Source organism: Scyliorhinus canicula, chromosome 1, assembly GCF_902713615.1.
Source record: "Scyliorhinus canicula chromosome 1, sScyCan1.1, whole genome shotgun sequence".
Lineage (NCBI taxonomy): Eukaryota > Metazoa > Chordata > Chondrichthyes > Carcharhiniformes > Scyliorhinidae > Scyliorhinus > Scyliorhinus canicula.
Genome location: NC_052146.1, coordinates 193,394,288 through 193,408,928, shown reverse-complemented (window position 1 = coordinate 193,408,928; position 14,641 = coordinate 193,394,288). Strand labels below are relative to the sequence as shown.

The following is a 14,641-nucleotide window of genomic DNA, read 5'->3' as shown; positions in this document are numbered from 1 at the left end:
CAGCATTTATGAATGCAGCTTGGATATCTTGACTGTTATGGCCACACCTTACTCTTGGTGATTTCAGCTTAAATTTAGGAATATGTTGTTGCAGGATATTACTAATGAGCCTCAGACAAGTAATGCAAACAGTTAAATCTTTATGAAGAAATATAGCACTTTTACTGAATTCACTGGGCAAGGCTTTTGCACCACAGGGTGACACAAATTAAGTCAGTGATACAGATGGCAAAGCCACCCATGAGCAGTCTTTCATTCCCTTGGGTCAAAATTAAACTACCGACTGTTTTACTGGAGCAGCATGACGCAGTTTCACTTTAGACCGAGGAGCATGATTTGCTGTTTTTTGTACTTTGTTCCCATTTTTGGGTTTACATTTCTGGCCTGCTAGTAGATTACATTTCTGGCATGCTAATCAGATAGGGGCAGCACGGTAGCATGGTGGTTAGCGTCAATGCTTCACAGCTCCAGGGTCCCAGGTTTGGTTCCCGGCTGGGTCACTGTCTGTGCGGAGTCTGCACGTCCTCCCCGTGTGTGCGTGGGTTTCCTCCGGGTGCTCCGGTTTCCTCCCACAGTCCAAAGATTTGCGGGTTAGGTGGATTGGCCATGCTAAGTTGCCCGTAGTGTCCTAAAAAGTAAAGTTAAGGGGGGGGGGTTGTTGGGTTACGGGTATAGGGTGAACACGTGGGTTTGAGTAGGGTGATCATTGCTCGGCACAACATCGAGGGCCGAAGGGCCTGTTCTGTGCTGTACTGTTCTATGTTCTATTTGCAGATCAAGTTGCTTGAGATATCCTTCATTTGAAAGGTCCTCTGTGGGGAGCAAGTGAAGCTTTAATTTTTTGCACTCAGACAAACTAGCCTAACCCCAAGTGAGCAGGCAACCTTCTTTTTTTTTAATGAACAATTTTATTGAGGTAGTCTTTGGCTTTGTAAACAGTTACAGACATCAACAGAAAGCAAAAAAAGCAAAAATATGCAAACATCCACGTACATTCAATACTTCAGTCGTAACCTACTGCACAAGCCCACTCCTCTCCCACCGGTACTCCCCGCAGATTGGATTTGTTTATTGTCACGTGTACTGAGGTACAGTGAAAAGTATTTTTCTGCAAGCAGCTCAACAGATCTCAACAGACCATTCAGTACGGAAGAAAAGGGAATTAAACAAAATTCTAGAAAATACATGAGAATACATAATAGGGCAACACAAGATATACAATGTAACTACATAAGCATTGGCATCGGTTGAAGCATACAGGGTGTAGTGTTAATGAGGTCAGTTAATAAGAGGGTCATTTAGGAGTCTGGTGACAGTGGGGAAGAAGCTGTTTTTGAGTCTGTTCGTGCGTGTCCTTAGACTTCTGTATTTCCTGCCTGATGGAAGAAGTTGAAAAAGTGAGTAAGCCAGGTGGGAGGGATCCTTGATTATGCTGCCCGCTTTCCCCCGGCAGCGGGAGGTGTAGATGGAGTCCATGGATGGGAGGCAGGTTTGTGTGATAGACTGGGCGGTATTCACGACTCTCTGAAGTTCCTTGCGGTCCTGGGCCGAGCAGTTGCCATTTCAGGCTGTGATGCAGCCCGATAGGATGCTTTCTATAGTGCATCTGTAAAAGTTGGTAAGAGTTAATGTGGACATGCCGAATTTCCTTAGTTTCCTGAGGAAGTATTGGCGCTGTTGTGCTTTCTTGGTGATAGCGTCAACGTGAGTGGACCAGGACAGATTTTTGGTGATGTGCTCCCCTAGGAATTTGAAACTGCTAACCATCTCCACCTCGGCCCCGTTGATGCTGACAGGGGTGTGTACAGTACTTTGCTTCCTGAAGTCGATGACCAACTCTTTAGTTTTGCTGGCATTGAGGGAGAGATTGTTGTCGTTACACCACTCCACTAGGTTCTCTATCTCCCTCCTGTATTCAGACTCATCGTTATTCGAGATCCGGCCCACTATGGTCGTATCGTCAGCAAACTTGTAGATGGAGTTGGAACCAAGTTTTGCCACGCAGTCGTGTGTGTACAGGGAGTAGAGTAGGGGGCCAAGTACGCAGCCTTGCGGGGCACTGGTATTGAGGACTACTGTGGAGGAGGTGTTGGTGTTCATTCTTACTGATTGTGGTCTGTTGGTCAGAAAGTCAAGGATCCAGTTGCAGACTGGAGAGCCAAGTCCTAGGTTTTGGAGCTTTGATATGAGCTTGGCTGAGATTATGGTGTTTATCCCTCCTACTCTACTTTACTCTATCCCCCCCTGCTGACGCTCACTCTCCCGCAAAGAAGTCAAATGGTTGCCACCTTCGGGTGAACCCCTGTACAGATCCCCTCAGGGCGAACTTAATTTTTTCCATACCCAGGAAACTCGACATGTCCACAAGCCACAACTCAGTCTTCGGGGGCTTTGAGTCCCTCCATGCCAATAGTATTCGTCGCCGGGCTATCAGGCAAGCAAAGGCCGAAACATCAGCCACTTTCTCACCTTGCACTCCCAGGTCTTCCGAAACCCCAAAAATTGCCAACCCTGGACCCATCGCCACCCTTGTTTTTAGCACCCGGGACATGATGCCCGCAAATCCCTCCCAGTACCCCCTAAGCTTAGGGCATGCCCAAAACATGTGAACATGGTTCGCTGGTTCTCCTGCGCACCTAACGCATTTGTCCTCTATCCCAAAGAATTTGCTTATCCGAGCCACCGTCATGTGGGCCCGGGGAACGACCTTAAATTGAATCAGGCCGAGCCTGGCACATGTTGCGGTCGAATTTACCCTACTCAGGGCCTCTGCCCACAGCCTGTCCTCCATTTCCCCGTCTAGCTCCTCCTCCCATTTGAGTTTCAGCTCCTCCGTCTGGGACCCTTCCTCCCTCATGAGCACCCTATAAATATCAGAGACTCTGCCCGCCCCTTCTTCTCCCCCTAGAGACTATTCTGTCTTGGATCCCCATTGGCGGGAGGCGTGGGAAGGATGGGACCTGTCTCAGGACAAAGTCCCGCAACTGTAGGTACCTAAAATCATTTCCCCTTACCAGACCAAATTTCTCCTCCAAGCTCCTTAAACTCGCAAAGCTCCCTTCCAGGAACATATCGCCCACCCTCCACACCCCCGCCCGCCGCCATGCTCGCAACCCCCCATCCATACTCCCGGGGGCAAACCGATAGCAGGCAACCTTCTTGTCTAGAAGTTGAGATGAGCCTTTTATTAGTCAAAGTTGCAGTCACTTTGCACAGCAGCCACTTCCTTTCTCTCTATTCCCCTGCCATTCCACCCCTCCCCCAGGGCCGGCCCAAGGTACCGGCAACTCGGGCAGTCGCCCGGGGCGCCATGTGCTAGGGGGCGCCAAAGACTCTGGTCCCGCGCATGCGCAGTTGGGCCGGTGCCAACCAGCGCATGCGCGGTGGCTGCCCTCCCCAAGGGCGGCCCCCACTCCGTCCGCCCCCGCCTGCCCCTCGGCCCCGCCCGCCGCCTCGGCCCGACCCGCTCTCCTCCCCCCCCCCCCCCGCCGGCTTGGCCCCCCCCCCCCCCCCCCGCCGCCTCGCCCCCCCCCCCCCCCCCCCCCCCCCCCCCCCGGAAGGGCGCTGAAGTTCAGCTTGCCAGGGGCGCCAGCAACCCTAGGGCCGGCGCTGCCCTCCCCCCATCAAGAACATGGATTTAAGACCAAAGCTTCATCGTGGTTCACCCCACCTTTTATCCTCCCAACAATAACTACTTCTTCCAACTTTCCATCAGTGGAGGTTTAGAGAGTGCCACTGTGAGATATGTTACTGATGAAGGAACATCATAGATGCTTGGAGTACATCCATGGATTAAAATGAACATCATGGATTAAATATGCAAACTGTTACAATTCCAATGACTCTTTCCTACATTCTGTATCTTATCCATTTTAATTATTTAGGAAGATTAATACAGTATAGATGATTTTCTGAACGTGCAGGAATTGACAGAACAATATTTTTGCAGTTTAGTTCACAGTCAATCCTCCGAATGACTTCCACCTAAATGATCATCAGAACTAGAATTTTAGGAGAACTAAAAGTTCTTCTGGGCGAATCGGATTCTGGGATTACTGTCACATCTGCTACAGAGCAAAAATACATAAACCAGGCAAAGCAAAAGCATCTGTGAAATTGAGCTAAACACAGGAGAGTGCAATCTCTCCAATCGAAGATATTCCACCGAGATTCTGCCAGAAAATGGTACCTTGCATTGTAATGCAGAAAGCATACTTTGGTGCTTTGAGATATGTCACTTTTGAATTTTATATAGTGTTAAAAATCAATATTGATCAAAAAACCATAAGAGAACAACTAAAGCCTTCACTACATGTTCATTTGCAGACAATTTTGGGATTAATTTCCTTACTCCAGATAATGCAGAAATAGAACTGACCCTTTTTAGACAAATCTATGTCCAGTAGCTGTGGTCACTGCAGCATTACTGGCTGCAACTCTCGTAATTGCATTGTTTCAAACACATATTTTGATTCCCAAGCAGAAATTAATGTTGTATTGTGTGCAAGTAAGGTTTTGTTTTGGGCATTTGCGAATGGAATTGAGAACAGATTTTTTTTTTTTTTATTAATGTAAGGTACAGTTTCCAATGCCATTTGTCTCTGCTGACTGCATACTAACAGAATTGGGAAACTCCTTTACAGAGGGTTGTTACACAATTGGTTTGTTTGCGCCACGGAGAAGCCTCCATATCAAAGGGGCTTTTATGTGATCATTCAGCAGTTCCAGAAACTGTTGTTCACCTGATGTGTATTTTATTATTTAAAAAATTTATTTTAAGTTTAGAGTACCCAATTATTCCAATTAAGGGGCAATTTAGCATGGCCAATCCACCTACTCTGCACATCTTTGTGTTGTGGGGTGAGACCCAAGCAGACACGTGGAGAATGTGCAAACCCCACACGGACAGTGACCTGGGGCCGGGATCAAACCCGGATCCTCAGCGGTGTCAGGCAGCAGTGTTAACCACGATGCCACCCTTTCTAATATGTATTTTAATTGGAAGATAACGCAGGAATGGTTCATTTCATTGTTGTACTTGTGGTTCCTTAATGGTGCATGTAAGATCAATTTAGGCAAATATAGGGATATTGGCAAGAGTTTGCAAAATGAGCAGGGGTATGGTGTCATCTCCACCACATAACTTATTTCTTTCCCACAGAGGGCATTCAAAGCTACATCGAGGAGAGATTTCATTGAACTCTGACCTGGAACCAGATGAATCTATTTTGGAGAAGTTTGCATTTTCAAATGCACTTTCCCTGTCAGGTGAACAAGAGAAAGATGTGGATAATCTCTGATCCTATACATTTTTCTCATTACACCCTGGAGATTATTATGAATAAAGTAATCATAGAATGTTTCAACTGGTCCTAGACATTTTTGTCATTATATCCTGGAGATTATTGTGAATAAAGTAATCCTGTTTCAATGCAGTAGGGGCAGCATGGTGGCGCAGTGGGTTAGCACTGTGGCCTCACGACGCCGAGGTCCCATGTTCGATCCCGGCTCTGGGTCACTGTCCGTGTGGAGTTTGCACATTCTCCCCGTCTTTGCGTGGGTTTTGCCCCCACAACCCAAAAATGTGCAAGCTTGGTGGATTGGCCACGTTAAATTGCCCCTTCATTAGAAAAAATGAATTGGATACTCTTTTTAAAAAAAATTTTTTTTTTCAAGTTTCAATGTAATCCGTGATGTTCCTGAATATACATAATCCAATCCATTTTCAAGTTAATATGCCATTGAGCCATCTGTATCAGTGATCATCTTCAGGTGTACTTTTTTGTATAATCTCTCAAGATTCTGCTGCCTTAGAAAATAACTTTCATTTTTAATGTGTATTTTGATTTTTAAGTATATATATAATATACTATAGAGAGATGTTTCAACCCAGAGCAGCTGGACCCTTTGCATTTGGCCTAAATCTTAACGGTATTGCCCGCCGTGTGAATCATCATAGGCGGGACAGTAAATATGACGGACAAGCCCATGGGTGGTACTGGGAAATACGCCCTTTTGTCTCAATAGCAAAGGGGTGTTTATGCAGCTAACTGTGGGTTGGTAACAATGTCGCTTTTAGTAGGCTGAAAATGGGGAATGGGGGTGTGTGGTTGGTTTCCTTCCCCAAAAGATATTTTGAATCACTCAAATTCTATTTACAATCTGGCAATTTTGTTGTCCGTTTCTGGGGCCAATTCACAAATTTCCATATTTGCCGAATTTGGTTTAACATACTGCCATTTTGTAGTCTTAAAAGTACACCTGCCTGCTTTAACAGTAGAAGAACACATTGCACATGATATGGTTTGATGCTGATACAGAATGACAAAATCCAGTATAGCATTAGCAATCCATAGGACGCCGACTGACAGTAGCTTTATTTGTAAATTGCTGAAATCTTTGGTTTGTTTTGAAAGTTTGTAACCGCTTCATCTTATCTTGGTTGCAGTAAAGCTTGCCATCTGGGAGGTGTCATTGGATAACTTTGTTGAATCCATTCAGTCCATTCCTGAGGTCAGTAATGTATCATTTTTCTACTGTAGATTGATAAATAGACTGCATGTCGAACCTAGGACCTCAACTTTAAATAAACATATAGACAGTAATTAATAGAGATATTATCTAACTCCCCACCCTTCTCCATTAAAGTAATTATATTAGTCACTACTGTTGCTTGAAAGATTGAATGTTAGGTTTTGAGAAAATTTATGAAAATTGACTCCGTATAAAAAATTTTTTACTTTATCATGGTAATTCACAGCCTCCTCAGTAATTCAGTGGGAGAGTGCATTGTTGTGTAACACAGGGAGCAGGAGGTTCCCAGCTTTAATTCTTGGTCAATGCTGAGTGAGCTGGTCTCAAGTGAAGAGATGGTGGGAGTGTTACATTTGGCCTTGGTGTGATGGCTGATAAGGTTAGAATTAAAGTATTGAAGGCGTACCTGCAACAGATGGCCTGCAGCTGTTCAAGAAGGCAGCTCACTACCACCTTCTCATTGGCAATTAGGGTTGAGCAACAAATACCAGCAACACTCATCCCATGAAAGGATAGAAAAAATATAGATTTGGTTTGTACAATTGAATGAGATTAAGAAACCACTGTTAGAGCAGAAGGGGATACCATGAGTCAGTTCAGCAAAGACTGGAAATTAGTTGGAGCAGCATACAAGCTCAGAGTGCGAGTCATCAGGTATAGGCAGTGTAATGAGGACTGAAGCATGGAAGGTGAGGGGATGGGTCAGAGAAGAAGATTTCACCTATTTAGGTGTGCCGGGAGGGTGGGGGTATTTTAACATGCTGAATGAGCAAAGCACCCTTGCATCATACAACATGAGGATGGAGCAAAATTCCACTCAGCATCTAAATTCTACCACGTGCCATCTTTAGAAATTACTTATGCATACATTACATGTATCAAAGAGGAAATCAGAAATTACATAAAAATGAATGTTCAACAAAATTAACATCCTATTCACCTCCCTCTGCGTAAATTTAGAGAAGCATGTCGGCCCAAGACCTTAACCTGAGAAGGGTTGTTTTCCTGAAAATTAGGAATTTCCCTTGTTGAATTAGACCATAAGGCCATAAGATATAGGAGCAAAATTAAGCCATTTAACCCATCGAGTCAGCAACGCCATTCAATCATGGCTAATATGTTTCCGTCCCCATTCTCCTGCCTCTCCCAATTCTGTTTGGTTCACCTCTGGCTCATTTCCAGTACCGTCTGAAAGGCAGATCAAATCATTGCAGTTATTATAAGAAAGGGACTGGCTTAAGGTACATCATGCCTCAGCTCCAAACTTCTTGCATGGTTGGATGACCAACCTCTAAACTCTAGGTCTAAATAACTCCTGAGTGCCATTCAATAAGTTGTTACAGTTAAATACAACCCAATTTCATCCAACATGCCAAATCAACATGGATTCAAGATTTTTTACCAAAATCTAAAATATATATATATATATATATATTATATATATTTTATATATGTATATTTGTATAAGATTGATTCTGTCTGATAGGCAGATTTAAGCCATATAATGTTCACATAGCTTCACAGCATTTTGCCTTTTACTCCACTCTCCAGATGCTGAAAGCAGGAAAACAAGTGAAACTTTCACGATCTGAAGTCATGCAGAAAATTGGTGAATTGTTTGCTTTGAGGTAAACAATGTAAAGCAGAAATTTCTAGTTTATTTCCAAAGTGCTGTCAATAAATGCATTAGAGTTCCATCTATCATTCTTTATATCTAATTAATTTTGTGACAACTAAAAGAGAGCATTACAAATATACTAAATGTTCTACAGAGAGGTCTTGTGGCGCAGTCCCACTTCAAGACTTGATGGCCACGGAAGGTGCGGGGCCAAACAGGTTGATTATCAGCCTGTGAATCCTTCCAATAACCATGGTGGCAGCAGGAAGAGCGGACGAGTTTCCTGGGCAGCTATGCCACAGAAGCCAGCAGCAAACAACTGCAGCACTTCTCCACACAATTATGGACCAATCCAATAGTCAATGGTTGCCAACATCTTAGAGCAATGTTTTTCAAACCCCGCTGCATCCTTTGAAAAAAAATCAAGAGGTTTGTCCTTGAACTTGCCATGCCTTGGAAGTTTTGAGGATTTTAAATTCTCATTTGCCAGTACTTCCCTGCATGTAACACACATGGGCCTGGATCCTAATTTGCATTGGCCCCAATTAACAAAGCCATACCCCAAGAAATCATCCTTATACTGCATTGTTCTTGATTTCAGCATTTTCTTAGTATGCTGTTCACTTGAATCCCTGGAGCTCTGTACACAGCTCTCACTAGCACTGCTGTGTCCTGCCGTCGACTCTCCTGAGCATTTTTTCCAGCAGATTCTGTTGTGAGATCCTGGCCTGTTTGTGTCTCCCGGCCTCTCTTCCCTTAAAGCAAAACAACCAATCTTAATTTCTTCACAGTCCTGTTGCCTTGCTTGCTCGCAGCTAGAAAATGGAGGAATCTCTCCTCTCTAATTTTGCACCAAAAGCATGGTTGCACAGGCAGCGTGACATCAGTGAACATGCCAGGGGGTGATCTCTCTGCCGTCACTTCTGGCGCAAAGCCTGCATCATTCGTATTTAAAAGTCGATCTGCGGCCAGCATTCTCAACTTAAAGGCCAGTCGCAGACATTGCCCGTTTCTCCTGTGATCGGGAACACCATGACTGATCTTTCCATGACTCTCCTGGCACCTGCCCATGATCCACCCGCTGGTTGCGACCCACAGTTTGAAAACCCCTATCTTAGAGAATGGTACTTGAAGAGGAGGAGGAAATGTTCTGTAGCTAATTGTAGGACAGCAAGGTGGAACAGTGGTTAGCACTGCTGCCTCACAGCGCCAATGGTTTGATTCCGATCTCGGTGATTGTGTGGAGATTGTACATTCTCCCTGCGTCTGCGTGGGTTTCCTCTGGATGCTCCCGTTTCCTCCAAAGATGTGCAGGTTAGGTGGATTGGACATGCTAAATTGCCCCTTAGGGTATGGTTGTCAGAATAGTTGTCAGTTGGACCTATGTAGGGTGGTCTTTCGAAGGGTCGGTGTAGACTCGATGGACCGAATGGTCTCCCTCTGCACTAAGGATTCTATTAGAACCAGACTTATCCACAGAAACATATAGTGGTCACATTCATCTGGCATCCCCAAATTTTATCGCCCTCTGTGGCTTTAAGCTACCACAGCTTTCTCTTTCCTCCCTAAAGATGCTCCTTAAAACCTACTTCTTTGGCAATGCTTCTTGGGTGGTGAGCTTACCTCTGTTGTATCTTTGTATTTACTATTAGGAATCCATGTTTCCAGAGTATAATTACAGGGAAGTAAATTTATGAGAGAAATCCACTAGTTTGGACTTTAAAACAAATTATCTACGAAACAGCTCGAGAGATAACACTGAGACATTCTATTATCATGAGGAATATTTTCAGAAGCTTGGCAAGATTAAAGTTTTAAGGATGATGGGAATCCAAAATAGAGTTATCTGTATGGCAACTACCTGAAATCCATATGCCGAAACATAAATACAAGTGGTAGAATTGATTTTGTACTTTTAGGTAAAAAAAAGTATAATCTTGGGTAAACTTTTGAATAATTAACTTTTTCATACTGGAGAAACATTCTTATCTCATATTTTTCTTTACATGTTTTCTACATATTCTCTTTGCAAATGTAACTGTTCTGAATTGTTTCATAAATAATATAAGAAATCAGCAGTTCACACTCTAATTGCCTGGTGTTACCCAAACTTTGTTCTCTTTCAGACACCGTATAAATTTGAGTTCAGATCTCCTGATGACTCCTGACTTTTATTGGGACAGAGAGAACCTAGAACAGCTATATGATAAAACCTGCCAATTTCTGAACATTAACCGACGAGTAAAGGTATGTGTTCTGAGAAATTGTAACTAGCTAAAATCTACCTTGTGTAGAAAGAATAGATCCAACTCTGTACTGTCAGTGGGACGCTGCACAAGTAGGTTTTGATGAAAGGAGATGTGGAAATTGCTCCACAAGTTATGGTTATTGCTACAACTTTTACAAAAATGCATATCCTATTCTCAGTACCAGTCATTCAAAGGTACAAATACCCAAAAATTACTGGGTTCCATTCCATTATAGAAATTTAATAATAGTTCTCGGCGTATGATGTTTGTGCTAGGTGGACCCTGAGGAAAATCTGGCCATGGTCCAGGGAGGTTGAGTTTGCCATTTAAATTGTATTGAGGCTTTTGTGATTAGAGAAGGGCTAGGTCATCATATGTGTATTATTTAACGCCTGCATCTCAATGAGCATAATTGTGGAAGAAATCAACCCAGACTAATGTATTACCATACCTTTGGTGTAAAATGTACTAGATGCTGTGGTATGAAGAGGCAAGAGTTCAGCTCCTTTTCCACCAACACACCTTTAATGGTTCAAACTCACTCTGCACAGAACTCTACAGATCATCACAAGCGCCAGAGTCCACCTGAAGCCCCTTTACATATCAGTGTCAATCATTGAACACTTAACATAAATGAGACAATCATTGAACACTTAACATAAATGAGACAACTAATTGCAATGTCTCTTAACCCATTACTTAACGTTTGGCTTCAGCTCAAGGTTTTACTAAACAAAATGAAGAATTCTTACCGCAGTCTCATTAAAGGATTGCAATTATCAATTTAAAAGCAATCTTCATTATTAATTTTACCTTGCCTTGTCCATCAGCATGGGCACCTAGCTTACAGTTTTGTTTCCCCCTAAGTAGCAGTGACAATTTGTATTGTAAGAATCTCTCTTCATATTTTTGCATTTATGTTCCTTCTGTGTTGCTGAATTCTTCAACTGATCATTTGCATTATAGTAATTTTATAAACAAAATATTTCCCTGTTTTTATTTCATGTGCTATTCGCACATGTTCTAATGCCAAAAATTGTTTTTTTAAAAGAAAATTAGAGTGGTGCAGTGGCTATCACTGCTGCCTATGGCACTGAGGATCCGGGTTCGATCCCAGCCCTGGGTCAGTGTCCGTGTAGAGATTGCACATTCTCCCCGGGTCTGCGTGGGTCTCATCCCCACAATAAAGATGTGCAGGCTAGGTGGATTGGCCACACTAAAATTCCCCCTTAATTGGAAAAAAATAATTGGGTACTCTAAATTTATTTTAGAAAAAGGAAAAAATTACCAAAACCCCACGATCCCTTTAAGTGCTCCTATGCGTATGGAGTTACCCTTTCACCAATTCCAGCTGGGTGACTAGAGCGCAAGGTAGGATCCAAATAGGACAAAATTTGCTGGACTCATTACCATCTATCTTCCCTCTGCTCTTTCACAGCCTTGGCATGGTTAAGTCTTTACTTCACAATGTAAAACAAGCACTTATTGAGAATGGCTCACTCTGCACCATCTATGACCTCAAAAAATGTGATTACTTTAATCAGCGCACCATGATGTGCTTTTACCAGGAATGAAAGCGAAACTACTGTATTGCTATTCATTTTCTAAAGCTAGCAGTAATGTTTCAGGCACTACTTGTCTTGACTGAGAATTTGCATTCTTGGAGAATTTCTATTCTATGTTTGGAATCCTGCCCCTTCAAACCAGGAACTAAACGCAGACTTGTCTATCATATGGATGGGTTAGAAGCAGATCAAAACTTCCCTTACTATGTGTCAACTGGTTGCTTTAACCCTGACCTCAGAAGAACACTTTTACTGCAGCTGTGCATTATTTTTATTTCTTACACCAGTTATCCTTGTCACCTCTGAGTTGCCGATTAGTGCCAAGTTAAGCACCGTTCTGTGCGCCAGAATCACATCATCTTAAAAAGGTGATTCCAGGTCAGATCCTTTCAGGCAGCAGATAGAGGAGGCTTTCATTCCGTATATTTGTGCTGGATTTAAACATTGGAGCCAGAGGTGAAAGGACCGACAACTGAATTATTGTGCCGCTCATCCAACAAAACTGACATTTCTATTTATATTCCACGCTCTAATGGCAGGGCACAGTGCTGAATTCCTAGGAGTAATTACAATGGAACAACCTGGTTGAAGTGCTTGGATCATGTTATAAACTATAAGGGTGATAACATTTGCAATCAGTTGAATCCCAAATCACACCATGTTTAATATTTTACATCGTATGCAGTTTTAATTGTAAGAGGTATTTCATGGAAGCCCATTGTTTTATAAACAATGCCAATCATATTGAATGGCAATTACAATATTAATTTGCTCTGTTATTGGTGCGTGGTAATTATTACATAATTTACTACGTTAGTGGAGAATAAACTTGCATTCAAAGTGGGGATGCAGGAGCTGAAAACATGATGTTAATTGAAATGAAAGTAAAATACTCTGGATGATGGGAATCAGAAATAAGAACAAAATGTTGGAAATAATAGTTAATATTTTAGTGATTTTTCATCAGAATTGGAAAAGGTTGGAGATTTAACAGCTTTTAAGCAAGTATAGAGTCGGGGGAAAGGAGACAAAAGAGTGAGTGGAGGGGAGAAAGATCTGTGAATTAGTGGAGGGCAGGAGTAATTGAATGCAAAGTGGGATTGTTGGAACCAACAATTCTACGGACACGTGCTTGTAGGATTAGAATAGCGGTTTTAATATACTTGCAACAGAGCCAGCCTGTTAGCCGTTGAACTTTCGGTGAACTGGCTGGCTGACCCTGTGGCACTGATCTTTATACAGCAGCTCCCGGTGGAGGAGTCCTGGGCGGAGCCAAGGGAGGAGCCCCGTACAACTCTCAAGCATTCCCAGGGCTACTCCCCCTGGAGGTCAGATAGTGCAACTGCACTTACAATATAGACACGTATATACAGGTTATAATCCGGTGTGAATCACATTCACCACAGGGATGGTGGTGCAGAGTACTGGGACAAGCAAAGAAACAAACAATGGGTCCAGAGGAGGTGTAAATAGAAACAGCTGCTGTCTTAGAAAATGGAGCAGTGGTTGTAATCAAAGTGTGCTGAGCTCAAAGCTGAGGCTGGATGATTATGAATTGTAGGTGAAGGACAAGCTTGTGTGAGCCTCATTGGAACAGCATAGAGGACATAGGGAGATGGGCAATTAAAGTGGCAAGGGGCCAGAAGTTCAGAATTACACTTGTGGACTGAATGGAGATGTTCAGGAAAACAATCACCCGATCTGCATTTGGTCATCTCAATGTAGAGGGGACAGAACTGTGAGCACCAGGTATAGTATCCTAAGTTGGGAGAAATAGAAGTCAATTGCTATTTCACCTGGAAGGAGTGTTTAGGGCTCTGTACACCAGGACAAAGGAAATAAAAGGGCAAATGTTACATCTCCTGGATTTGTATGGGAAGGTGAGAGAAAAGCGGGTGTTGGGAGTGATTGGAGAGTGGACCAGGGTATTCTAGAGAAAACACCGGCCATAGATTTTTCCTTGTTCTTTCCTGCCTTTCACATATATTTTCCCTGGCTGTGCACTTGCTTCAAAACTATTAAGTTCCTAACTTGCATTTCTAATGAAAGGCCATTGGCCTCAAACGTTAACTCTGTTTCTTTCCCCATAGACGTTACCTGAATTGTTGAATATTGCTGTTTATATTTTATGATATTAACTAAAGTCATTTGAACTGAAGGAAGTGGTGGATGGCTTGACCACAGAATTAACCAATGGACATTCTTTATTAATTTTGCAAATCATGGATTTTTTAAACCTAAAAATAATTTTTAGAACTAAATATAGATTACCTCATTTTGTGCCAAATAGTTGATGGAATCATTCAGCTGCTTAGGGTTCTATTTATAAAATGATGATGCTGATAACGTGGGAAAGCGATCATACCACTGCTGCGAGGAGAAAAATGAGTAATCATAGAAAGGATAAAACAGATTACTTTTCTAAATGAAAAAAGGTGAGGAACAGTGAAGATCCAAAGATGGTACCACAGTGGTTAGCATTGTTGCTTCACAGCGCCAGGGACCCGGGTTCGATTCCCGGCTTGGGTCACTGTCTGTGCGGAGATTTTTATAATAGTCTTTATTAGTGTCACAAGTAGGCTTACGTTAACACTGCAATGAAGTTACTGTGAAAATTCCCTAATCGCCACACTCTGGCACCTGTTCGGATACTCTGAGGGAGAATTCACAATGCC

The 14,641-nt window shown here is 42.9% G+C and overlaps 1 protein-coding gene across 6 annotated transcripts in view; it reads left to right on the top strand.

Moving 5' to 3' along the window:
- The window catches only part of rmnd1 (required for meiotic nuclear division 1 homolog), an 88,473-nt gene that overhangs the window by 47,882 nt on the left and 25,950 nt on the right, over nucleotides 1-14,641 (top strand). For all 6 annotated transcript variants that reach the window (XM_038805469.1, XM_038805506.1, XM_038805496.1 and 3 more), the window contains 4 exons: nucleotides 5,162-5,268; nucleotides 6,449-6,513; nucleotides 8,086-8,162; nucleotides 10,279-10,399. In XM_038805469.1, coding sequence (XP_038661397.1) covers nucleotides 5,162-5,268; nucleotides 6,449-6,513; nucleotides 8,086-8,162; nucleotides 10,279-10,399 — 370 coding nt within the window. The remainder of the gene's footprint in view (nucleotides 1-5,161; nucleotides 5,269-6,448; nucleotides 6,514-8,085; nucleotides 8,163-10,278; nucleotides 10,400-14,641) is intronic.